General features: G+C 37.0%; 1 protein-coding gene across 1 annotated transcript in view; it reads right to left on the reverse strand.

The window, feature by feature from the left end:
- CTNND2 (catenin delta 2) overlaps window positions 1-25,491 on the reverse strand; it is a gene marked incomplete at its 5' end in the record, with an annotated part of 412,468 nt that extends 386,977 nt beyond the window's left edge. Inside the window, one exon of the mRNA XM_081326152.1 lies at window positions 25,363-25,491. Coding sequence (XP_081182278.1) covers window positions 25,363-25,491 — 129 coding nt within the window. The remainder of the gene's footprint in view (window positions 1-25,362) is intronic.
- Window positions 25,492-27,038: the final 1,547 nt, after the last annotated feature.

A 27,038-nucleotide genomic window follows, 5' to 3' on the forward strand; every position in this document is an offset into this window, starting at 1 on the left:
ATAAAGTGTTGGGAGAAAAAATAATACAGGATCAGATTGAAGGCTGTATGAGTGCACAATTAAGTATTCAGAGATCTACAGTATATAGATAAATAATTTGTTATTGTATCTCTGCCTCACACATAATTATGTGATCTATAAGTCCAAAACAAATACCAATTTGCACCCTGACATATAAGAAAAAATGCTTGATGAAAGAAGGCAGTTGGATAGGACTATATAATAGTTTAGTGTACATTTCACAGGGATATTTATTTGTAAAAACTATAGCTCTAGAATCTATCCTCATGCAGACACTCTTGTCTATAGCAGATGAGTCAGCTGATACACCAAGATTACAATGTTCACAGAACCATGTAGGAAGCAGGCTAAAGCTATAGCAAACTTCAGTAAATTTCCCGCATTATCTCTTGGATTCTGGAACAGGATGTTTGAAGCACAATTTTCCTTCTGATTCTTTTTTAATACAGGTAGTTCTCCAATTATGACCACAATTGAGCACAACATTTCTGTTGTTAAGAGAGACATTTGCTAAGTGAGTTTTGGCCCATTTTATGACCTTTCTTGCCACGGTTATTAAGTGAATCACTGCAGTTGATAAATTACTAAGCTGGTTAAATAAATCTGACTTCCCATTGACTTTGCTTGTTAGAAAGTCGCAAAAAGTGATCACATGACCCTGGGACACTACAATGGTCATAAATATGAACCAGTTGCCAAGCATCTGAATTTTGATCATATGATCTTGAGGATGCTGCAAAGGTCATAACTCTGAGCAACAGTCATAAGACATTTTTTCAGTGCTGCTGTAACTTTGAATGGTTGTAAGTCGAGGACTACCTGTTTACAAGTAAGGATAGTATATTTTTTAAAAGAAGGAAAAATTTCCCTCTGAAGTTATTACAAGTGTGCATCTTAGTAATTGTAATGAAGTTGATGGAAGATCAAACAGGTTCCTGATGAACCTAGCAGACAATTTTATCACCCAAAAGATAGAGAAGGGAACTAGAAGGTCAGCTACTGTATATTGGATTTAATTCTTACTAACAGAGATGAAATGATACAGGTTGAAGTTGTGGGAACTTTGGGGGAAAGTGACCATGTCATATTGAAATTCAACATGCAGTGGATAGAAAAACACACCCATGTTAAAATGCCAGGATTTTGAGATGTAAAAAAAAAGTCAGACCAAGATACATCACTTCACAATTTTTTTTTCACCTTTCATATAACATAAACTAGGTGTGTAGACTTTATATATCCACTACTGTATCATGCAGGCACAAGAAATAGAACAATGTCAAACTAATGTATTAGACTTTAAGAGATCTGATTTCAATAAAAGTTTGAGTTTGAGAAAGATTCCATGGAAGACAATCTTATGTGAAATGAAATCAAATGATCTTTTAGAGGTGGGCTTAGGAATAGTTCTGGCCAATAGGAATTCTAAAGCAGCTGAGAGAGATGGAAGACTCTTGGGGGAAATCAGCTCTCAAACACAAGACTGGCTTTTAAGTTACAGCATGTGCTACAAGTAGTTAATTCTACAAAATATAGGAAGACTTTAAGATGATTTGTCCCACTATTCTTTGGTAAATTGTAATTAAATCTGGAAGCACCAGGATTATGATTGGAATGGTGGAATCTGATCTAAACTGAAGACTGAAATGTAAACGTGAAGTATCCAAGAGCCTTTGTGATACGTGATTACCACATTACCCAAAAATAAATATCTGCAGAAGGTAAAAAAAAAAAGTAGTATCTCCCACTGCCAGAGCAGTGCACAAAGAAGAAAGTGAAGAAATAACTTCATACTTCATTGGCTAATTTGGGACTGGAAGCTTAATGGGCAGCTAACGGTGACATTTGGAGGTATGAAACAGAAGCAAAAAATGACAATAAAATGCACAGAATCCAAGGAAAATATTGCCAATAGCTCCAGAGAACTGGTGGTAAGGGAAATAGGCATAGTGAGGCAGATGGAAATGAAGGAGGAGCCTGCTTTGCAGCAACAAAACTATAGTAATTGAAGTTGCAGTTGTTTCTCTGTGGACAACAAACCTGACTGGAAAATACATTGGGACCAGAATTTTGGTTGTAAGTCATTGCAGTTGTAAATGGAGGCACCGCATTACGAGACACCCCCCTTTTTTTCTATTTTTGCAATTCTTTTAACGTGAATCATGCAGTCATTTGTCCAACATGCAGTTGGATTTACCATGTTGAGTGAATCACACGGTCATATGTTCACATCTATTGTCCAGAATAGGTGATTTTTGCCAGAAATCAGCAAAAAAACATATCAAGCCTTGGTCACATGACTGTGGGATGCTGCAACCAATTGTAAATGTGAGCTGGCTGCCAAGCACCCAAAATGTAGTCACATGATCATGGAGGGGTGCAATGTTTTATGACAGCCAGAAGTCCTTTATGGGTTGTAAATCACCCTTCTTTGAGGACTTCATAGCAGCAAACAAGCACTCACTCGCTCCACATTTTACACTTTTCCAAAAGAAAAACCAAAGCCATAAGAAGAAAAACCTTAGACCAAGACATCCCATTAAAAAAGGAATACAGTATGTAAAGACAGCAGAAAAAAAAATCAGAAAGAATCAATCCTGTAACATTCAGCGTGTCTCTTTAAAAACAGGCAAAGAATATTCTTTGTGGGCGTTAGGAAGTATAGTCCTGCTGAAAAGCTCAGTTTTAGTACATTTAAGAATTATAGTCTGTGCAAGTGAACATCACATTGCTATTTCAATTTCAAATGTGGGTCTAGTTCCAAGAAAAACCACTGAACTGCCAATTTTGGTTTCTTGGCCTTGTGAGTGATAAATTATGCAAAGTGCTATGTTAGATATTACAAATGACCTGAAAATAACCTTTATGCTAGAATGCATCATGCTCTAAAAAAATAAAAAAGAAATAAAGATGCTTCCAAGTGAGCTTGATTTGACTGTTGGTAATTTCAATGCACACATCCATGCAATCTTCTTGGGAAGAGTGTATGACCTTCTACCAGGATGTTTTAAAGCACATTTTCTATTTTATAGTTCATAATTCATTATGCTACAAAGGTTAAAAATTTGCTGTTTCACAATCATTTTTATGGAGAGAAATCACTTCTCTGTATTAGAAACTTAATCTTACAAAAGGGAATATTGGAATCATTCTTATTTCCATATTTCGTACCTATAAACCTTTTATGATTTTTCATAATAGCTATTGCATGTAAATATACAACATTCACATGGTTTTTTTTTCTCTCCAGACTGTTTTTCTCTGCAGAAGGAGAAAATTTCTAAATTAAGATAATGTCTAATTATGTGGGGAAAGAATGTAAAAAAACATTTACCGATGAATTATTTGTTCCAGGATCTGGAATTCTTGCCCCATAAAGAGACAAAGTGTATTAGGCTTAGACTTTACAAGAGGACCAAAAGTAACATTTCCACTGCCCATATTCTAATGAAAGGCAGCAATAAGAAGCTGAAAATTCTAGCAGCTGCATTTTCTTGATGCCTGCCTCTAATTAACCTGAAGTCAAAGGAAGAACAGACTTTATTGTCAGATGAAAAAGACTGTAAACAAAAAGTGCCAAGATTATGGGCTTTTTGCTCAGGTTTGCCAGGAAAAGCATTTGGGTTGGCAGTCTTTCTCCACACACTCCATTATTACCAGCCTTCTCCCAGAAAATGACATTTCTTCCATTGTTCTTCTCCCATCAGTATAGGATTGTGATGCTCTTGAACCAACTTCCCATGAACTGAAAGCACTTGAGAGCTTTCATTCTGTGAAGGCTAACATGCTCCTGCAGCTACTCCCACCTGTACCTTTTTGGACCTTAGCTGCAACATTTTTGGTAATTTATTCATCAGACTTGTAGTTGTTTAGGTATTTAGCATTTTTCTGAATCCACGAACCATTCTTAAATTATTTTTTACAAATATATCTGAATGATTTCTATCCCTATTCATTAGACATTGTTTGCAGTACCTCAAGCAGGATAATCTAGGGCCGGCAGTGCCGGCCCATGGGCCAGTTGCATCATGCGGAGGCCGTGCCCACCCTAGCTCCACATGTCACGTGGCACAGCAAGTTTGACACCCGTGATCTAGCAGAATGTTAGAAAAAATAAGGTGGATATTTATATGTACTGTGATGCTTGATATTTTAATCTAAAACCTTATGAATGGCAGCAGGGCTGAACCATTACTGAAGCATCCAGTCACTTTCCCTGAGCATTCCAAAAAGAAAAAAAAAATGTGAAGGCAAGAATTGCAAATAACTATTGGCAGTTGTAACCACAAAATACACAGAATGTAAAAGAAAAGTCTGAGAATTGTTCAGAGTTTTAATGTGTTAATTTGAGCAAGCAAAGAATCACCATTACCATATCTACTTCTAAAAGAGAAGAAGTTGTTTTATGTGACAGCCTTGACCCAGCTACTAGAAGTGCCATCTAGCTTTGGCAAGGGAATATGAAGTGCCACCTCAAGGCAAATCACATTGTCTCTTCACCTTAATGAAGAACACTGCATTGTCCTTGTTTCAACAAAACATTTCATTGGAGCAAATCCAAACCCCTTGTTCAGGGCTGAAAGGTATAAGTATAATTGCAAAAAGATATTTAGCATGATCTGATAAATTTGGAAGGTGTGGCATCATTTTTTTAATATCCAGATATCACTGTTTGAATTTCAGACTGGACCAGTATGTTCAGTTGTAAATTTTACTGGAATGTATATATTTATGAAAGCATTTTACTTCATGTTAAATATAATTTGCTTCATGACATATATCAAAAATATAACTGACAATCCTTTCTTCCTAACCCAATTGAACTAAAAAGAGTACTAGAAAATCTAAAGATTCCTTCATACTGCAGTCTTCCTGAAATTTTCCAAAATGTTAAGAGAGAAGGGTTGATGGGACTTGAGAAACATTAGACTAGATAGAATATAAAAGAGTCATTTGGCTTACAATATCTTTTTCAGCCTACCATTATCAATCAGAAAGTGAAGTCCTTTATGTTTCCTTTATTTTGATATAAATCTTCCTGAATCCTTACTGTTTAAATAGTCCCCCCAAATCCTTGTTAAACATTAACTTTTTCTTTTCTTTCCTTTATTGGAACTTGTATACTAGCACATAGTTGAGAGTTGGCATATTAATCAAAGCATATCATTTTAAAAGTAAATGTTAAAAATAGGTCTTTTAATGTTGAAATATTTTACCCCATTTTAGGAGAGCAATTTCCTACTTTATTGAGACACACAATGTTAATTTTTTCTCACTTTTGACACAAAAGGGCATGTATATTTGTATGGGCATATGTGCAGTAATTTGCTACATTTCAGGGAACTATTTTTAAAAATAGTTTGTCACAGCAAGATCCCATGCATGTTTCTTCAGAATTACGACTGAGAAAAGGAGTTCCTGTGAGGAAAGCAAACGAATGCCTGCGCTTTTATTCACTCTGTCGATCACAGGGGCATTACAGCCAAAAAGTAGCTGGGTAAGAGATACAGACTGTCAAAATTCTTTCTGGAACAAAGAGGGATCTGGAGATGGCCTGTATATATTGCAAATAACATTTTTTGGTAAGTAAACAGCAGAAATTGATGATTTTGCAGCCATTTGCAATCATATGGTAATCATGGTGTCCATGGTGCTCTGAGCTGTAAATGCAATTTTTTGTAGATGGAAGGTATGACCAAATCTCATCTTTTAAATTACTTGGGAGCTTTACTTTATTAATTATCTCTTTAAGATTGAAAAGCCTTCAAAACTACAAGCCTACGGTTTGTTGCTGGATGAGTTTCTGGATGAGTTTCACTTCAACCCGTTTAAAAAGAAAGAAAATTTACATCTTCTCAGTTTTGTAAGGTCTTTATTTTTTCACATTTTTTTGCTTTGTTTGTTTGTCTCTATCCCACTTTTATTATTTATACAAATAACTCAAAGTGATGAACATATCCAACACACCTTCCCCCTCCTAATTTCCCCACAACAACCCTACAAGATAATTTAGGTTGAATAAGACTGACTGGCCTAAAATCATGCAGAAGGCTTTCATAGCTAAGGCAGGATTTGAATTCACGAGACTTAACTCTTTACTAGAACCAAAAGTTTCTACTGAAGACAAACAGTGCTAACCATAATAGACCCTAAGGTGGAGTTTAAAATTACTTCCATAAAAAGATGGAGGTAAGGATGTATAAATGGAATTAGATGATCATTCAAAAATCAAAAAGGGCATCCAAACAATGTATCAAAAGTGATGTGAACTACCCTTTTAACTGAAATATCAGATTTGTTGGCATTATTTCATGGAAATTACAGTAGACGTCCACAAAGAAGATAAGAATTTTGTGACAAGAGGCAAGGAAAGTAGAAGAAAATAGGAGCTAGAATGTGATCTATGGGACTTAAGGATGGCCAGAAGGAAGAACAGAAAATTGGTTTATTTGACTATGGTTAATTAATGAGTTGCTATCTTTGATGAAGTTTAATTGTTGTCTGGATTGGATAGTGTTTCCAGTGTAATGGATTATTTGTAATTTTTATATCATTATTTTTGATATCTAAATAAGGGATTATTATTTCTGGTAATTTTTGATAGCTTTTAATATTTTTCCCAATGTTTATTAGGGAGGGATGAGGCAGATTTAGGCTAAATGGAAAGGGAAATTATATACTTATGTTGTTGAATATTTTTGTTAATTTTCACTGGAACTTTGCTGATTAATAAGGAAAGCTGAAGATTTAGAGATGAGCTTATAGAAAATGGGGTGAGGTATGGAATTAAGATGTATCTTGTTGTATTGTAAGATACAATGATAATGTTGAACTTGGTTGCTGAGGATGATGGAGGAAATTTGTTTTTCTTACTATCGTTTTTTGGGGATACAATTTTTTTCCACATTTTTTCTTCTTTCAGTAATTATTTTTGTATTAATTTTAATGCATTTTATCTGTTTAATATAATTCTCAATAAAACAATTGAAAAAAGAATTATCACAGAGAACTATGTGTCAAAGGATTGCAATTTCAAAAGAGGCGAAGAATTTAAACTCAGGAAACAGCCATAGGAACACATATATATAAATATGAGTATGTTTCTTTTCATCCATCCATCCATCCATCCATCCATCCATCCATCCATCCATTGGAATTCTAAAAGAATATCATTTTTAAATAGCTTGTAGTTGTGCTACTATATACAGTATTTTACCATTTACTAGGAATTAATGTTCTCAGTTTCAGTAGAATCTGTATTAATGTAAAGTCTATCACTAAATACCAATTAAATTCTTGACAAGGAACTACATATTTTAGTCATATAAAATAAATTCTATGATCTTGTTTTTATCAGTAATTACATAATTTTTTTCAGATGTCCTACAATCAGGGAGCCCTTTTTGTTTGTTTCATTTCCTGAGGAATTTCTGAATGCCTGCTTAAGTGTATTCCATTGGATTGTGCTGTGTGTTCTAGCTTATAGATCTAATTCATGCAGTTAACATACTCAACGTTTTCCATGGCCATATCAGTGAGTGCAACATTAATAGGAATTACATTGAAGTTGAGGAACAGGAAGCACCAAAGAAGCAATAGCCAGGCCCAGCATTTATTGTACAAATGATTACTCCAGAGACATTGACCTTTGAATTCACTAAAGTTAACAGTATAGTTATCTGAATTGTATATGATGTACATTTAGATTCATAGTGGAAGCCTAATAATTTAAGTCCTGACCAAGAAACTAAGGATTATTAAGGTAGTGTCTCAAAGCAAAGTGGTATTATTTTTAAATTGGTAAAATTAAAGTGGAAATTCAATATTTCCAGATATCAAGGAGGTCCTTTAGGTATCGCTTCAAGGACTCCAATTATGATTGGTATAACAACAGAATAGTTTTTTTAATGGTTTCTTGCATAGACACACAGAAGCTTAGACTGGATTTGGTATTATTATCCACATATCAAATCTTTCCCGTCATCTTTCCTTGATGGTATTAAAAATATCATCACAGGATATAAGCTGCTTCAAGTAAATCTGCCATTTGTAATTGACTTATGGTGATTTTCTCAATGCTGATAGTGTTATTATTTTTATTAACAGTATTATTCAGAACCTGAATCAAAAGCCACGAGTCTAGTCTTTATATTTGATCATTTTCAGAAAATCACATAATAGCATGTTATTAATGCATTTAATACCAAGATTGTAGTTTTGATGGAAAGCTAAATATTAATTTAACAGAAAAGTAGTTTTGGTGTTAAATTTTCTATCACAGAGATAGAGTTGAGTGATGGCTTAATTTACCTTTACAGGAGTTTAAAATATGTTTTCTTGTAACTGTAAGTGAAAAAATAAAGTGCATGAGATTGATATTCAAAACAAGTTATGTTTCTGTAATAAAAGAAAACAAAGAAATCACATCATTAAAAATGTATCCCACTAGTTAATTTACTGCAACTAAGTCTGTAGACAGAATGAAATGTAGCCTCTCAATGATCTATTATTTTTCTCTATCATGTATGAAAAGGCAATGCCAAGCAAAAAATGAACAATTAAGTTTTCAGTCTCAAATCTTATATCTATCAAAATGAAAATTAAAATATGGATCTGTAATTCATTTTAATATTGCACTGTATTTGAAAGCAGCCGAGTTGCTTTCTTATAGCGTTGGAGAACAACAGCCCTATAGAACTGAAGTATTTGCATCAATCTTAACACATTCCCTGCTTATCCTACTTGTACAAATGCACAGATTCTAAAATAATGTCTAGCATTATATTAAATGAAACTGTTATTGTCATACAAGGTAGCTGTACAAGATTCCAGAGTAGCTTTGTTAATCTTCTAAATCAAGGACTAAATCAAGGACTGTGTTACATGGAAAGGTACTAATAACAAATTTATTAGTCTTTAAGGTTTTGGTGGAGCAGTGGGCTAATGCCTCCTTAAGTAACACCAGCTGCCTGCAATTAGTGCAGGTTCGCATCCCACCAGGCTCAAGGTTGACTCAGCCTTCCATCCTTCCGAGGTAGGTAAAATGAGGACCCAGATTGTTGGGGGCAATTAAGCTGACTTTGTAATAATGCCGCTTGGGGGGTGGGTGTGAAAGCCCTAATAAGCAGGCATATACATAGAATGAAGGCTACTGCTAAGCTTGTAAGCCGCCCTGAGTCTTCGGAGAAGGGCGGGATATAAATGGAATTAAAATAAATAAAAATAAAATAAAATATGATTCTATGACTCAGTGATATATTTATTTATTTATTTATTTATTTTATTACATTTATATACCGCCCTTTCCCTGAGGACTCAGGGCGGTTTACAGGGAATTAAAAACCAAAAATACAAAAGTTAAAACCAGTTTAAAAAAGATTAAATTTAACCCTGTGCAAATAAAACCCCAATTAAAATAAATTAATCCTCAGCCTGGGCCAGAGAGCTCTAAGAGCCAGGTCTTCAGGCCCCGGCGGAATGAACGGAGGTCAGGGGCAGTCCTCAGCTCCACCGGCAGCTGGTTCCAGAGGGCAGGCGCCCCCACTGAGAAGGCCCTATCCCTGGGTGTTACCCGCCGGCAATCTCTTACCGGTGGGACCCTGAGCAGACCCTCCCTGTGGGAGCGCACTGGATGAAGGGCACTTGATGCTGGCAGCAGGTGTTCCCTCGAATACCCCAGACCCAAGCCATGTAGGGCTTTATAGGTAATGACCAGCACCTTGAATTTCGCCCGGAGGGCAACCGGAAGCCAAAGCAGCTCGCGGAGTAGAGGTGTTACATGGGAGTATCGGGAGACCCCCATTACAACTCGCGCGGCCGCATTCTGCACCAGTTGAAGCCTCCGAGTGGTCCTCAAGGGCAGCCCCATGTAGAGAGCATTGCAGTAGTCCAAACGGGAGGTCACGAGCGCATGAGTAACTGTGCGTAGGGCATCTCGGTCCAGATAGGGACGCAACTGGCGCACCAAGCGAACCTGGGCAAAAGCCCCCCTGGTCACGGCTCCTATGTGGTCTTCAAAATTGAGTCGTGAATCCAGGAGGACGCCCAAGTTGCGAGCCCTATCAACGGGGGGTAACACCTCACCCCCCATCGTTAGAGATGGAATAGTCTGGTTGACCCGAGATGCCGATATGCACAGCCACTCAGTCTTGGCGGGTGTTCTGAACCAGCCTGCTACCGGCCTTGTAATAAGGCAAACCCCTATTCAGATAGTAGAGACTGGAGAGCGTCCAAAGCTGAAAGGCGTCTGCCAAGATTTATTACTCAATTAACAGAACAAGAAACAAAAACACTGGAACTTGAATCCTCAAGCGGAAGAGTTGCTTTCAGCAACCAGCCCTTCCCCAAACACTCCTTTTATTTAGAGTTCAGGGCGTGGCCTCCCTCTGCCTCCTCCCGAGGAGACCCGCAGCCTTTTTCTGCTTAGTCCTGCTCGACTGCCTCCTGCGTCGGGCGTCCTTGAACAGGGCCAGCTGTGGGTCATCATCCTCCGCACTATCGGGCTCACGCAGCTGAGAAGAGGGCCCCGGCTGGGAGCTCTGCCAAGCCTCCAAGCCATCATCAGCCGGTTCGTCTCCCTCCTCCCCCTCATCTGAGTCATCCGATACATCAGAGCCGGCTGCCGGACCCACAGGCTGGCCCTGAGTCACAACACTGGGATTGAGACGAAGCCTGTTTCTCCCCATCCAGACCTGGACCGCCTCCAGGCACCGGGACATCACGGCGAGGGCATCGCTGGGTTGGTTCGGGGTGGAAAGAAAAAGTTGGGTATCATCAGCGTACTGATGATACCCCACCCCGAAACCACGAATGATCTCGCCCAGCGGCTTCATATAGATGTTGAACAGGAGGGGCGAGAGAACCGACCCCTGAGGAACTCCACAAATGAGAGGCCTCGGGGCGGATCTCTGCCCTCCCGTCAACACCGACTGCGAACGGCCCAGGAGATAGGAGGAGAACCACCGTAAAACGGTGCCTCCCACTCCCAACCCCCTGAGACGCCGCAGCAGGATACCATGGTCGATGGTATCGAAAGCCGCTGAGAGATCTAATAGGACCAGGACAGAGGAGCAACCCCTGTCCCTAGCCCTCCAGAGATCATTCACCAGCGCGACCAATGCCGTCTCCGTGCTGTGTCCGGGTCTGAAACCCGATTGGTACGGGTCCAGATAATCAGTTTCCTCCAGGAACAGAGGAAGCTGATGCGCCACCACACTCTCAACAACCTTCGCCAAAAAGCGAAGGTTGGAGACTGGACGATAGTTATTTAAAACAGCCGGGTCCAAAGCAGGCTTCTTGAGGAGGGGTCTCACCACCGCCTCCTTCAATGCGGCAGGGAAGACACCCTCCTTCAAAGAAGCAGTTATTACTGCATGGAACCAGCCTCGTGTTCCCTCCCGGGTCGCATAAGCTAGCCAGGAGGGGCACGGATCCAACAAACAGGTGGTGGTGCTCAGTCTCCCCATGATCCCGTCCACATCATCAGGGGAAACAGGGTCGAACTCAGTCCAGATAACATATATGACAGGGCTTTTCAACCTTTTCACCAATTGTACCACTTTTAGGATATGGCAACATCCAAGTACCACTAGTCACCTAGTGTCAAAAACTTGATGACCAAAAAAAAGGGAAAAAAGTGATGAAGTACAGGTAGTCCTCGACTTACAACAGTTCGCTTAGTGACTGTTCAAAGTTACAATGGCACTGAAAAAAGTGCCCCCCAAGCCACAGCCAAGTAAGACACTGCCCGCCCGCCCGGCAGCGCTGTTCCTCCTGTCCGAGGTTTTCATTGTTGTGAGCATTTCTGTTGAGGATTGGCAGCAGGGGAGGGGTGGGGGTTGTTTGGTTTTTATTCCCCCTGTCTGCTGGGTGGTTGCAGCAGGTTTGGGTCACTTCACATGACCCTGGGACACTGTGACCATTATAAATATGAATCAGTTGCCAAGCATCTGAATGTAAATCACAATACCCTGGAGGTGAGCTCAGCAGAAGCGCCAGATTCAGCACCGAGCTCCAGCTGGAGCCTGGTGCTGATCCTGGCACTTCTGCTGAGTCCTGACAGCCCTGAAGCCCTGCAGATCCAGCCATCTCTCACTCAGGCTTGTGCGGTGCTACCACCAGTACAGCTCATTCCCCTCCCCCGCTACCACTTTTCTAGGATGGTCGCATACCACCTGCCAGGTGCCAATGTACCATAGGTGGTACCCGTACCACTGGTTGAAAAGCCCTGATATATAAAAACACCCTATGGAAGAACTTCTCTAATTTATTTACTATATATAACTAACCATCAAAACAACGAAAGTCAAATGTGACTGGATTTTTCTGAAATTCAAAGTGTTTTTAATGGATCTGGATATAATGAATTGCTTTTTTACAGTTTTGCATGGATTATATGTCCTAATGATAGCAACATCAGCTCAATTTTCTACAGAAAGGGATTATGAACATGTTTCTTTGTTTATATTTCATTTTTATCCCATCTTTATTGTTTATAAATAACTCAAGGCAATGAACATACCTAATACTCCTTCCTTCTCTTTTTTTCCCTAAAGCAACAACCACGTGGGGTGGATTAAGCTAAGAGAGTGAATGGTCCAGTCACCCACTATAACTCATAGTCTCTTGGTTCTATGTTAGCGCGCGCGCGCACACACACACACACACACACACACAGAGAGAGAGAGAGAGAGAGAGAGAGAGAGAGAGAGAGAGACCTTCATTTATAACATACAACCAATATATGTGAGCAACAATTGAATAATGATAAGGTTTACTTGCAATTGCAAATTTATTTTTCAGAGAAAAAAATTCCAAATGTTTTATGAATACATATTGCATCAAATCGGTTTTACCCTATAATAGTCTCCATTCTTTTTTTAAAAAATAAATCCTTTACACTGAAGTATAAAATCAGATATTTTGTACAGATATAACTACCGGTATTCCAAATTCTTTAATATAATCTTAAAACTAGGGCATGTACTGTATTGTCCCTTCCAGATGTGTTTTTGATATATTTATCACCGTCTTTGTATTAATTAGCAAACCAAAACAGATTCAATATTGAAAAACAGGCCCTCACCTCCCTCCCCCCCCACTATAAGGAAAGCTTATATGTAAATAAATCAGCCAGAGTGCTCTTGGTTTCATCAATAATGTTTACCAAACCTGAAAGAAATCAAATAGTAGTAGTTGCAGAGTTTCTTTGATGTATCTATTGCCAGGAGAAATCAAACAGAAGTACCATGGGACAGCACAGTATTTATTTTTGAGTACTATAGCTAGGTGTATAGTACAATAATATTCTTGTGTATAAATAGAATAACTTATTTTTCTTGTTCTTGTTAAAAGTAATAAAAAAATTAAAACATAACAACACATTGCTGCTAATGAAACTATTATATTTGTCATTGAATATTATATATGAAAACTATCTTGACTTACACAGAGATAATAATAGGTTGAATTTTTATGAGACTTTAAAAAATATTCTGTTTGGTGTCTCAGTCTTTATCTTTGCACAGATTTAAAACCTCTGCCTGACTACATACTTTTTGTTTGATGGACAAATATACCTGTCAACGCTGCTAACATTGGATGTTTTTGCTTTGACAACAGATGGAAATGTAGCCATTTTCTCTATTGCTTTTAGAATTAGTTGATGCTGGGATGGGGAATAGGGATGAGAGTCCAGCTAGTCAAAACAATAATATCTTAGCCATGGGAACCCAAGGACATTGGGCCCAGAGCTGATAGTGTTTTGGCGGGCTGGATTGCTGGGGAGAAAGCCCGCACTTCAAGCTAATTGGGGAATGTGATTTTTGACTATTTATTGGAGGAGGGAATTGTACTTTGTTACTTTGTATCCAGAGGAGGGGAATTTAGTTTTTAGTTTCAAACTATGTAGTGCTGATACATCGTTTCTTGAATAAAAGATTCTTCAAGGTAAACAATGCCTTGAAGTTCTTTTGAAGAGTTTCATCTGTTGGAACCATGACAATACCAACAAATCAATGGAACATTCATGAGATCATCACTTTCAGGATTCATAACAGAGAACATAATACAATGCTTAGAATCTATAGCACTCTCACATATACAATTCAAATATAGATCTAGTGCATATTAAAACAGAAGGAACTAGAGAAAACACATCTAACTATCAATGCCTTCAAAGGAATTTACAAAGGAAGAAAAACAACAACACTCTGCCCTTCCTGGATATCCTCATCAGCAGAAACAATGATGGCAAATTAGAAACACAAGTTTATCATAAACCACTCACATCAACCAAGTGCTCCACTACCTACTTAAATGAGCATAAACACATGACGACAACTCTGAACATCAGGAAAAGGAAACAAATAATCTATACAAAATCTTCCAATAAAATGTATACCCACACAACTTTATCAAAAAGTGCCTGATGACTAAACCCACCACAACACAACCAACACATGCTATGAAAAGGATAACATAGCCATATATAAAAAACATTTCAGAAGCCACTAATTACTACCACCATATGGAATCACTATAGCACACAAACCAACTAAAACTATCCAAAACATCTTAAGTAAATAAAAAACCATAACAACCACCAAAGAAAAAAAAAGAGGCATCTATAACATACACTGTAATGACTGGATCAGCTGCTATGTTCCTTAATTTTACAACGTAAGGAAAGACTTAACCATAGCTTCAGTTGCAAAATTGTGAGTATCCTAGAACAAGCGAAGTTTAAAAATGCTAAAGATTTGCTGGAAGCCTGTCATTCAGAGAAATCAGATGTCAACAGGCACATAAACAACATGTATATACCATTCAAAAGAGACAAACCAAAAAGGAAACAGAAAGACCAAAGCACCTCCTTGCCAGCAATCAACACCCAGATAAGCAGAGATTAACATCAAGATTAATATTACACAAACAATCAAGAAGTAAACAATAACTTAAATCAATACCAACTCAGACAAACTACCTAACAGTAAACAACAGTCTAATCAAGGAACCATCAAGAACACTCTAAACCAACACTGACAAGGCAAGACATTAGTATATAAAAAGAGAGCAAATTTCACTCCCTTCTAGCACTCATGACGTTACCTAATTGCGTAATGAATCTTCTGCAAGCAGACAACCAAGCTCCGACAGTACCAAGGACTCTGCAATTCAACTTGAGCTACAAATATTCTCTTCTACTGGTATATATTTAAAATCAAGGTACCGTAATTGCTGCAAATATTCTGAAATACGGAGAACTTCACTGATTTTACAGCTTGCAAATGAGCTGACCTTTCTGGGCAGGTTAACTTTACAGACTATCTGTTCTACATGTTTTCCTCACTGAGCTTTAAAAAACATTAAGTGTCTGACATTCAAAAGTTGGTAATACATAAAACCCCTTCATGGATTACTGCCTTGTCGTGGTGAAGGGGCTTGCGTAATTCAATGAAGCTATGAGCTATGCCGTGCAGGGCCACCCAAGACGGAAAGGTCATAGCAGAGAGTTCCAACAAAACGTGATCCACTGGAGGAGGAAATGGCAACCCACTCCAGTATCTTTGCCATGAAAACTCCATGGACAGTACCAAAAGGAAAAAAGATATGACGCTGGAACATGAGCCCCTCAGGTCGGAAGGCATCCAATATGCTACTGGGGAAGAGCAGAGGGCTAGTACTAGTAGCACCAGAAAGAATGAAGCGACTGGGCCAAAGTCGAAAGGACGCTTAGCTGTGGATGTATCTGGTGGTGAAAGGAAAGTCCGATGCTGTAAAGAGTTTTTCTCCATAGGAACTGGAATGTAAGATCCATGAATCTAGGAAAGCTGAACGTGGTCAAACAAGAGATGACAAGACTGAACATCAACATCTTAGGTATCAGTGAACTAAAATGGACAGGAATGGGTGAATTTAATTCAGATGACCATCAGGTATACTACTGCGGACAAGAATCCCTCAGAAGAAATGGAGTAGCCTTCATAGTCAATAAAAGAGTAGGAAAAGCAATACTGGGATACAATCCTCAAAATGACAGAATGATCTCAGTTCGAATCCAAGGCAAACCATTCAATATAACACTTGTCCAAGTCTATGCCCCAACCACCAGTGCTGAAGAAGATGAAATTGACCGGTTCTATGAAGCCCTACAGCACCTTATAGAACTAACACCAAAAAATGATGTCTTTATCATCATGGGGGATTGGAATGCTAAAGTAGGAAGCCAAAAGATAACCGGAATAACAGGCAGGTTCAAAATGATGCAGGGCACAGAATTTTGTCAAGAGAATACGATGGTCATAGCAAACACTCTTTTCCAACAACCCAAGAGATGGCTCTACACATGGACATCAATAGATGGTCAACACAGAAATCAGACTGACTATGTGCTCTGCAGCCAAAGATGGAAAAGCTCTATAAAGTCAGTAAAAACAAGACCAGGAGCTGACTGTGGCTCAGACCATGAGCTTCTCGTTGCAAAATTTAGGCTTAAACTGAAGAAAGTAGGGAAAAGCACTAGACCACTCAATTATGAACTAAATCATATCCCTGACAAATATACAGTAGAGGTGACAAATAGATTTAAGGAATTAGATCTGATAGATAGAGTGCCTGAAGAACTATGGATGGATGTTCGCAACATTGTACAAGAACTAGCAACTAAAACCATCCCAAAGAAAAAGAAATGCAAGAAAGCAAAATGGCTGTCTGAGGAAGCTTTGCAAATAGTTGAGGACAGGAGGGAAGCGAAAGGCAAAGGAGAAAAAGAAAGATACACCCAATTGAATGCAGAATTCCACAGAATAGCTAGAAGAGAAAAGAATGCCTTCTTAGATGAACAGTGCAAAGAAATAGAAGAAAACAATAGAATAGGGAGGACTAGAGATCTCTTCAAGAAAATGGCAGAGATGAAGGGAACCTTTCATGCAAAAATGGGCATGATAAAGAACCAAAATGGCAGGGACTTAACAGAGGCAGAAGAGATTAAGAAGAGGTGGCAAAATTACACAGAAGAACTATACAAGAATGAGCTTAACGTCCCTGATAACCATGATGAGGTGGTCACTGACCTTGAGCCAGACATCCTAGAATGTGAAGTGAAATGGGCCTTAGGAAAGCTGAGCAATAACAAAGCTAGTGGAGGTGACAGTATTCCAGCTGAGCTATTTAAAATCTTAAAAGACGATGCAGTAAAAGTGCTACACTCAATTTGCCAGCAAATTTAGAAAATTCAACAGTGGCCACAGGATTGGAAACAATCAGTTTACATTCCAGTTCCAAAGAAAGGCAGTGCCAAAGAATGTTCAAACTATCGCACCATTGCACTCATTTCACATGCTAGTAAAGTTATGCTTAAAATCCTACAAGCTAGACTCCAGCAGTATGTGGATCGAGAACTACCAGAAGTACAGGCAGGATTTCGAAGAGGCAGAGGAACTAGAGATCAAATTGCCAACATTCGCTGGATCATAGAGAAAGCTAGGGAGTTCCAGAAAAACATCTACTTCTGCTTCATTGACTATGCTAAAGCATTTGATTGTGTGGATCACAACAAACTGTGGCAAGTTCTTAAAGAGATGGGAGTATCTTATTTGTCTCTTGAGAAACCTATATGCAGGTCAAGAAGCAATAGTGAGAACTGGACATGGAACCACTGATTGGTTCAAAATTGGGAATGGAGTCCAGCAAGGCTGTATACTGTCACCCTGCCTGTTTAATTTATATACAGAGCACATCATGAGAAAGGCAGGGCTAGATGAATCAAAAGTTGGAATTAAGGTTGCCGGGAGAAATATCAACAACCTAAGATATGCAGATGATACCACTCTAATGGCAGAAAGTGAAGAAGAGCTAAAGAGCCTCTTGTTGCGAGAGAAGAAGGAGAATGCAAAAGTTGGGTTGAAACTAAACATTAAGAAAACGAAGATCATGGCATCCGGCTCTCTCAATTCCTAGCAAATAGATGGGGAAGAAATGGAGGTATGACAGATTTTATTTTCCTGGGCTCCAAGATCACCGCAGATGGGGACTGCAGCCAAGAAATTAAAAGACGCTTGCTCCTCGGGAGGAAAGCTATGGCATATCTAGACAGCACACTAAAAAGCAGAGACATCACCCTGTCAACAAAAGTGCGTATAGTCAAGGCTATGGTCTTCCCAGTTGTAATGTATGGCTGTGAAAGTTGGACCATAAGAAAGGCTGAGCGCCAAAGAATTGAAGCCTTTGAACTATGGTGCTGGAGAAGACTCCTGTGAGTCCATTGGACTGTAATCTGATCAAACCAGTCAGTCCTAGAGGAGATCAACCCTGACTGCTCTTTAGAAGGCCAGATCCTGAAGTTGAAACTCAAATATTTTGGCCACCTAATGAGAAGGAAAGACTCACTGGTGAAGAGCCTAATGCTGGGAAAGGTTGAGGTCAAGAGAAGAAGGGGACGACAGAGAATGAGGCGGTTGGATGGAGTCATGAAGCAGTAGGCATGAGCCTAAATGGACTCCAGAAGATGGTAGAGGACAGGAAGGCCTGGAGGAACGTTGCCCACGGGGTTGCGATGGGTTGGACACGACTTCTCAACTAACAACAACAACAATACATAAAACACTTTATGCAGTTAACTAAAGAAATGTATTGCATTTGTACCAATAGCAGTTGCTATAAATTTGTAATAGTAATTGCTATAAATCTCTGAGCAAAGTAATTAAATCACAAAAAGTACAAATGGGAAAAAAGTTGGCCTTCAAAATTCTGTTCAGTGCTCACATGTGTAACTACAATGACATAAGATCTGAAATCCAGTGTAAAATGTTACTTTATAAAGCATCCTTTTAACTATTCACTTATGAAAATGACTGTAAAATCATAAAAGGTGATCACTGAAGCCACACAATCTACAAAAGATTGTAGCTACGTTTGCCTTCGAAAAGGTTTTGTATCTGATAAAGGCAGTGTTATCATAGCAGAAATAATAAAAAACATCCACAGGTACATAGGAGTAAATTCTAATGAGCTCAGTATTTATTCCCAAGTATACCTACAAAGTCCTGCATTTCACCGGACAAAATATTAACTGCAGATCTCTTTTTGAAAATTACATTTTAGCAATGTGTAGAGCCAATCAGCATCTGAGGCCTTATTTCTAAGTATATAGGAAGTATATAGGAATATATTCATCTACCTGCTTTTCTCAGTTGAATAAGAACTCATTTTTGTCTTCATAATCATCACAATAAACACAGCTACAAATGATGGCAACACAAATACTGGCCTGAGAAAGAGGCAGTATCATTTACACAGAAAATACTTTTTATCATTTTATTCCTGGAAAGAGGGACTTTACTGTTCATTACACTGATTTATTTAGAAAACTTACATGCAGTACAAATGTTTATAAAAGAGCAAAAGAGGACACCTGCCCCCATACCAAATATTTCTGCATCTCAGCTCTCATGCATACTGTTTGTCCTATTATTAATAACAAATAAAACACATGCTTCTAGTGCTGGAATGAATAAATAGTTGAAAACAGACTTTCTTGCATAGATCATAATTTCTCCATCTGCTAAGAATGGCAGGATGAGGCCTATTACTTCTAAGCGTGTACTTAATTGCTTAATATTTATACTATTTTTAAAAATAAACACTACATACTGGCCTGCTATAAAAGATTATAGATAAAAGGGTCATTGTTAATTACTCAAGAGTTAAGTACATTATATTGTACAAACAAGTTTTATCTTTTTAACCTAGCAGCTTATTTATTTGTTTGTTTATTCGCATAGTGCCTTTCTAGTCAATTAACAATTCCAGGTATAAGAAGAACACAATCCAGACATTTATGACTGCTACAGAATCCCCACAGTGATCAAAATTTGGAAGCTTAGCAACTAGCATATATTAATGATGGTTGCAGTGCCCCCAAGTCATGCGATTGCGATTTGCCATCTTCCCAGCCAACTTCCGATAAGCAAAGTCAATGGGGAAAACCAGAGTCACTTAACGATCACAGAAAAAAGGCAGTAAAATCAGGTATGATTACCTTGCTTACCAACAGAAATTCTGGCTGTAAATCAAGCACTACCTGTACTGCCTCTTAGTGGTGGTGAATGGGTTCCTGGGAAGGATAAGGTGAAGAGCTGGGAATGTACACCAAAGTATATAATCACAGTTGGGTCACTCAAAGTATGACTGTCATCCCAGCTCCCCTTTTAAGTAAGCAGGAATCATTAATAGGCAGCAGTGATCCAGGAAATTGCTGGAGGTGGATAATTACTTTAGTGACAATGGGAAAGGTATCATTTTATACTGGATGAAAGAAGGCAATGACAAACCACCCCTGTATTTTATCAAGAAAATTACATACATACACATTATAATCTGATTCGTGATATAATGCTGAATGATGCCCCTCGTGTTAGATGGCTTTCAACTTTCTACTGAAGAAGAACTGAAGAACTTTTGGCGCATTAATGGTGTTTATGTGACATGGCTTGATTAAAGCCTTTGGTACATCTAGTTGCTAATGTCACCATGCAGGAAAAAGAAAATCCCAAACTGCAAAGACAGAGGTTCCGTGGGAATAGAAAATATAAGTATGCATATATGAACAGTTCAATTGGTGAAATTAACAACATTTTAAAATCTTAGTCATCAGCAAATTAAGGTGCACAGGAATAAAGGCCTTTTGGACCAGAAGATTGTACTGCTTATTACTCAGAACATGAAAAACCAAGATGGAATGGCACTGCTACCATAGTCAGAAAAGACAGAAGGAAATATTTGGGTACAGTGTAATTAATCAATGATAGAATAATATCAACTGGACTTTGCAGATGATTACTTTTAATATGTTGATTAAACAAATTTATACTCCAACCACTGGTGCAGAAAAAAGCAGGTCAAGTTTATGGTCAAATTCAATATGAAATCAACAGAATATGGAAGCAAGATATGCTGCACGTGATTGGAGACTTGAATGTTAAAGTTGGAGATATTAAGGGGGAAAATGTAGTTGAACTGTTTGACCTAGGAACAAAAATGAAGGAGAATAATCTATCAATTATTAGTAATCCAAGGATTTCTTTGTGGCCTTTCTTGCAACAATCAAGATGGAATATACAAACACTATATTATAGATACAATGAGGTGGAAGACCTTAATTATAACAGCAAAATGTGATCACGGGGTGACTGCAGGAAAGACCATCAACTGCTCATATGCAAGTTCCACATTAAGCTAAAGCAGAAAAAAAATCCACTCAGTTTCTCAAATATGATCCTGATCATACCTACCATTTTTAAAGAATAATATTAGGAACCACCCTGAAGCCTATACCTTAATAATAGCAAATCAGAGAAACTGTGGAATGAAATCAAAGAGGTTGTTAAGGATGAATGTGAAAAGAGACTGCCAAAAACCAAGAAACAGAAGAAAGTAAACCACATATAAGAACAAATGGTAGAAACTGCTAAGAAAAGAAGAGAAGCCAAAGTCAAGAAAAATAAGAAGATACAACACAATAAAGCAACAGAGGAGTAAGACAACACTATATATTCCCTTTTTACATAGTTAATCTAAATCAGGGGTGTCAAACTGCCGGCCCATGGGCGGGACGCGTTATGCGGAAGCCACGCCATTGCCAGCAATGGCAAAACCGTCCCGATACGTTGGGTGACATCATGAGTTTGACATGTCTGATCTAAATAATATATATTGAATATATATTATGGGAAGCTGTATTGGAAGAACATTAGTACAGTTTTAAAACTACAAAGAAACATCAATAACCTGTACTATGATTGTAGTAATGCTAGTGCCAAAGCTAAAAATGCAAATGATGTGCAAGGTATAATAATGAAAGTCAAGAAATGTAGTGAAATAGGATTAAAATTCAATAGAAGAAAGACTAATCACCATCACAACAGATACAGCAACTGCGCTTAGAATTGACAATTAATATAGTGAAATGATTAATAACTTTCTGCTTTTACAATCAACTATTAATAGCAAAGGAACCAGCAATGGACTGGAGAATAGCGCACAGTAGACAGTAACAAAGGCCTTAGAAAATATATTTAAATATTGGGATGCCCCTCTATTGCACAGATCAAAATCACACAAGCAGTGATTTTCCCAGTGACACACAAGAAAGCAAAAGTCAAATTTTGATAAAACAGAATAGAAACAGTTTTGATGCTTCTGAAATTTGGTGTTGGAGAAGTCTCTTGAAAATGCCATGGATAACCAAGAAAACAAACAGATGAATGGTGAATCACAGAATTATGGATCATAGTTCTATATAGAAAAAAAACAATGCCCATTTTGTTTATTCCTTTTGACTAATTTCTTCAAATTAAGTAAGAAATTGCTACAGAAACCATTTCTTATGACTAGATTTCAGTGGGAAATCTGCAAAATATTTGGGGAAATGGTTGCACATAAATTATGAAAATAAAAAGAGAAAAATATATTAAAATTACAAGATGGAAACACTGTGATAACAAACAATGTGAGCATGCAAAAATATTTCATCGATAGTATCCTCAACTATATAAAGAAGAAAATTTTCCCCAAGTTAATAAATATTTAAAGAAACAAAATCTACTGAAGATTATGGAAAACTGAAACAAATAATGACTGGACTTAGAACAGTAAGGGAAGTTTGTGAAGCTATAATAAAGGTTTTAATATGGAAATCTCCTAGACCACATGGTTTACCGTTTAGGGATGAATGAACCTTGGCAAAAAATGATAAAATCTATTTTACTGAGTGGAAAGATAACATAGCAGGAAAGATGCTAACACAGCATTTATACCTAAAAAAGCCAAGATTTGACTTCACCCCAAAATGACCAACCAATATTATTACTGATCACTGATTATAGTTTATTTATGATGTCTTTAGCTAAAAGGATGAAAAGATCTTACACAAATCTTTTTTATGAAAATCAATGTGGGTTTTTACCCGAAAGAGAATTGAGAGGTAATACCAGAAATGTACTGCACATTTTGGAAAACAGGTAGTCCTTGACTTACAGTATAAGTGTAATGGAGTCCAGAATTTCTGTCATATTTCATGAAGGTCTTAAATTGAGGCATCCACATGAACAATCTGATTTTATAATATGATTTTGTGGCAGATGTTAAACAAACACTAAGTGATCTATCATAAGTCAAGAACTACCTGTAATTAGAACAACATAATGAAAAACAAACTGCGCCAATCTTACTAGATGTAGAAAAGGCCTTTGATTATTTGAAGTGGACTTTCTGCTTAACATTTTGGAGGATATGGATTTTGGGGATAATTTTATCAAATGGGTGAAATGATTTATACTTCAGAAAAGGCCCATGAACTTGTAAAAAAAAACCTTTAAAAGGGGGTTCAAATACACACAATGGTATAAAGAATTTTAAGAATTAATATTCAATTGAAATCAGAATGTTTTCGTGAGGACTAATGGATAGACAACTAGAAAAGATTTATGGATTTTTGTACATGGCAACTAAAGCAAGACTATTATATGCAAAAAATATAATAATGGAAAGACTGTGAAATACATGAAGGAGGACTGATTGGTGAAAATGACAGAATTTGCAGAGATGGCAAAATTGATTTGCTTGATTAGAGAAAGGCCAACAACTATATTTGTCAATGACTGAAAACCCTTTAAAGACTTTTTGCTGAAAATGGGAAAAGTTGTGATTTACAGGTCTGACAATTAGAATGATGGAATATTCAAAGAAGGAAGCCACAATATAACTATATAAAGAGAAGACAACATATAAAAGCATTTATAACTTATAAGAAGGTTGGAGGTCATTTTTCTATATCTTTGTTTTATTTCTTATTTACTTACAACATTTCTTATCTTCTTTAAATTTGTATTCTTTTAATTCTACAAATGTTCTTCAGTGAAGATAAATTAAAAAAGAAAACGTTAACATGTTTGGTTAATTCAACTAATGAAACAAATGTTTAGTATTAATATATTATAATTTAAAATTAATTAATTATAATATAGAATGTATAATTAATACATATCATAATTATGTGTAATATCAAATTTAATCAATTAATTTATACACAGACATGAAATTATATTTAATATGTGTTTAAATTTTTTCCCCCATTTATATCCCGCCCTTCTCCGAAGACTCAGGGCGGCTTACAATCTAAAGCACAAATCAATGTGCTTAGCAATAGCCTTCATTCTATGTATATGCCTGCTTATTAGGGCTTTCGCCCCCCCCCCAGCGGCATTATTACAAAGTCAGCTTATTGCCCCCAACAATCTGGGTCCTCATTTTACCTACCTCGGAAGGATGGAAGGCTGAGTCAACCTTGAGCCTGGTGGGATGCGAACCTGCACTAATTGCAGGCAGCTGGTGTTACTTAAGGAGGCATTAGCCCACTGCTCCACCAAGGCTCTTATTTTTTCTGGGCAGTGTATGGTTGCTTTTGCTCTTGCCTTGTTTTTGCCATCTTTATGTGGATTGAGACATTAATCACTGAGAAACAGAAACCTGCATTTTTATAAAATGCTATATGTTAAAGAATTTTATTATTGACTAAAAAGCATGCGCATGTATCCTCTGTGCCTGTACAAAACTTTTCTCCATATGGGAACAAGTAAAACCTTTTTAATCACTTTAGGTAGAAGACTCTATTCTCCCTGCACTCCCAATCCAATATTCGTGTGTAGAAATAAAATATGGAAATATAATAAATAATGCAGGAAGAAAGCAGAAATAGCTGCAGAGCCACTGAGTTTATTTGTAATTGTTCTGGTGCTGTTTAATATTATTTCTACTTTTTCTATTTTTTTCATTTTTAAGGTTTTTAGTTTGGTTTTACCATTGATATCTAAATTGTCCATTAAAATGTCATGTTCTATTTATGCAAACCAAAGAAACCTACTATTTTCTTTTAATATATTCTAAACATGTTGAAGATAATAGAAAACCAAAATTCAGATACTGTGATTCCAAAGAAAAACAAACTGTTTTTTTATTCTCAGAGCAGATCTATCAAAAAAATAATACTCTCTTATTTGTCACATAGGAGATATCTGACACATGCATTCCAGTTCTTACTACTGTGAAAGAAATACAATAGCAGCAATTTTAGTTACGTAGTTTTAAATTTCTTTGAAAAAATAAAAACAACTACCTCATCACAAATCAAACATAGCACACTAAGAAAGTTAATATATTTACTATATATATTTATACCTGAAAATCCCTCAAGGAAGTTATCAGAGGGAGCTCATGTGCACAACACAAAATGCACTTGACTCACACTTTAGGATTTGGAATTTGCAATTTCTTGCAGTTGCTTACTTGTTCTTTGACTGATGCCAGAATGGCAGACGTGGTTTCTGTTTCAGATCCATCTCCATTGGATGTATTCAACACAGGGCTAAGGGAACTTGTCTTGTCAGATGACGATGGCTGATCTGGAACAGGCATAGCTCCTACAATAAGGAACAACAGATAATTACATACAGTGTTTTTATCAGGAATTCAAAATATGTTTTTCTTTTCTATGGTGGTTAGAAAATATTTACTAAGAAGTCACCATTTTCATTTCTGCAATAAAGTATTATGAGGAGACACAATCTGCTACAATTTTCTCCTCAAATGTCTTAAGTATCAATCAGTGGTCTCACCAAATGGGACTTAACAGCTTAGTTTTTTTTTCTCAACCACCACATTTCTTCTTATGATTCAACTGTGAGACAGCAAGCATGCCAAGATCTTCTAGATTTTATTGATTGTAAAGGAATTGAACTTAAATGCCTTCAATCCAATGATTACCAAATTGTGCCAGTAATAATGATATACTGTATTTAAATCTCTGAATTTACTAGATTTAAAAGATGTACCTTTCTGATTAAAATAGTAGATTACCCTGAATAACTAAGGGATGGTTTTATTAAATGATCTAACAGGCTAATATGAAGTAACATAATCCCTTTATATGCTAAGGGGATTAATTATCCACAACTTCCTTCATCCACAATATCATGTATTATATTTTAACTGCTTCTTAAGAGAAATGGGACTAACTGCAGTATTTGGAGACATTTCTGTAAAAAAGTAGCTAAGATCACAGAGAGTATAATGATTCTGTGCAATTTTCTGCACTTAAATCACTAGGATCTAGAATATTTAAAGGGCAGAGAATCTGTTTTGAGACTTGAACAACACTGTTATATTTTCAGGTGTCAAGGACCATACAAAGCATAATGGTGAGGTGATGACATCACTGGGGAGAGCAAGAGAGAGGGGAAAAAAGAAGAGAAGCCCCTGTCAACATGCTTATTTTTTCTCACATTTTACAAAATTCAGGACTTTCTGTTTTCATGTTATATGCTATGTTGTTTTTGTTATTGTTAATTTTAGGGGAAAAGAAATAATAAAATTTAATATTCATGAAGAATGGTATATCTCTTTGGCAATTTATTTTCTCCTTCAGGTATAAAATTAAGAGGATATTGTTAACAGTCAAACAAGCATTTTAAAAAAAGAAAGTTTTATAAATCATCCTCAGGTTTCTTATCTATTGAAAGTTGCTAACAAAAATTGCATTTTATTTTGAATTTAAATAATGATTGTGAAATCAATAGATATCTATTTTTACAACGCTTATATAGTATTAAGAACTTTCAAAATAATACACCTTTAATTTAAAGAAAGAAATTATAGATCCACAAATAGTAATAAAATGTATTTAAAAATGTAAAAGTCCCAAATCAATACTTAATATATTTCCAATTAAAGACATCCTGGCTTCCTTTTCTGTTTAGGAATGGACCTCATTATTCTGCCTGCAAACAGAGCTTCTATAGTAGAGAGCATCAGATTATCTATTGGAACAGGACAATGTGGAATTGCATTTAAAGTGTTTTCAAATATTAAGTGCCGGAATAATATCCTCTTCTCTTCAGCCACTGATAACAAAAAATGCAATCTGATTTTTATTTTTACAGTTGTTTATTTACTCTTATTCTAAC

This window comes from Vipera berus (genome assembly GCF_964194415.1).
Source record: "Vipera berus genome assembly, chromosome: 3".
Classification (NCBI taxonomy): domain Eukaryota; kingdom Metazoa; phylum Chordata; class Lepidosauria; order Squamata; family Viperidae; genus Vipera; species Vipera berus.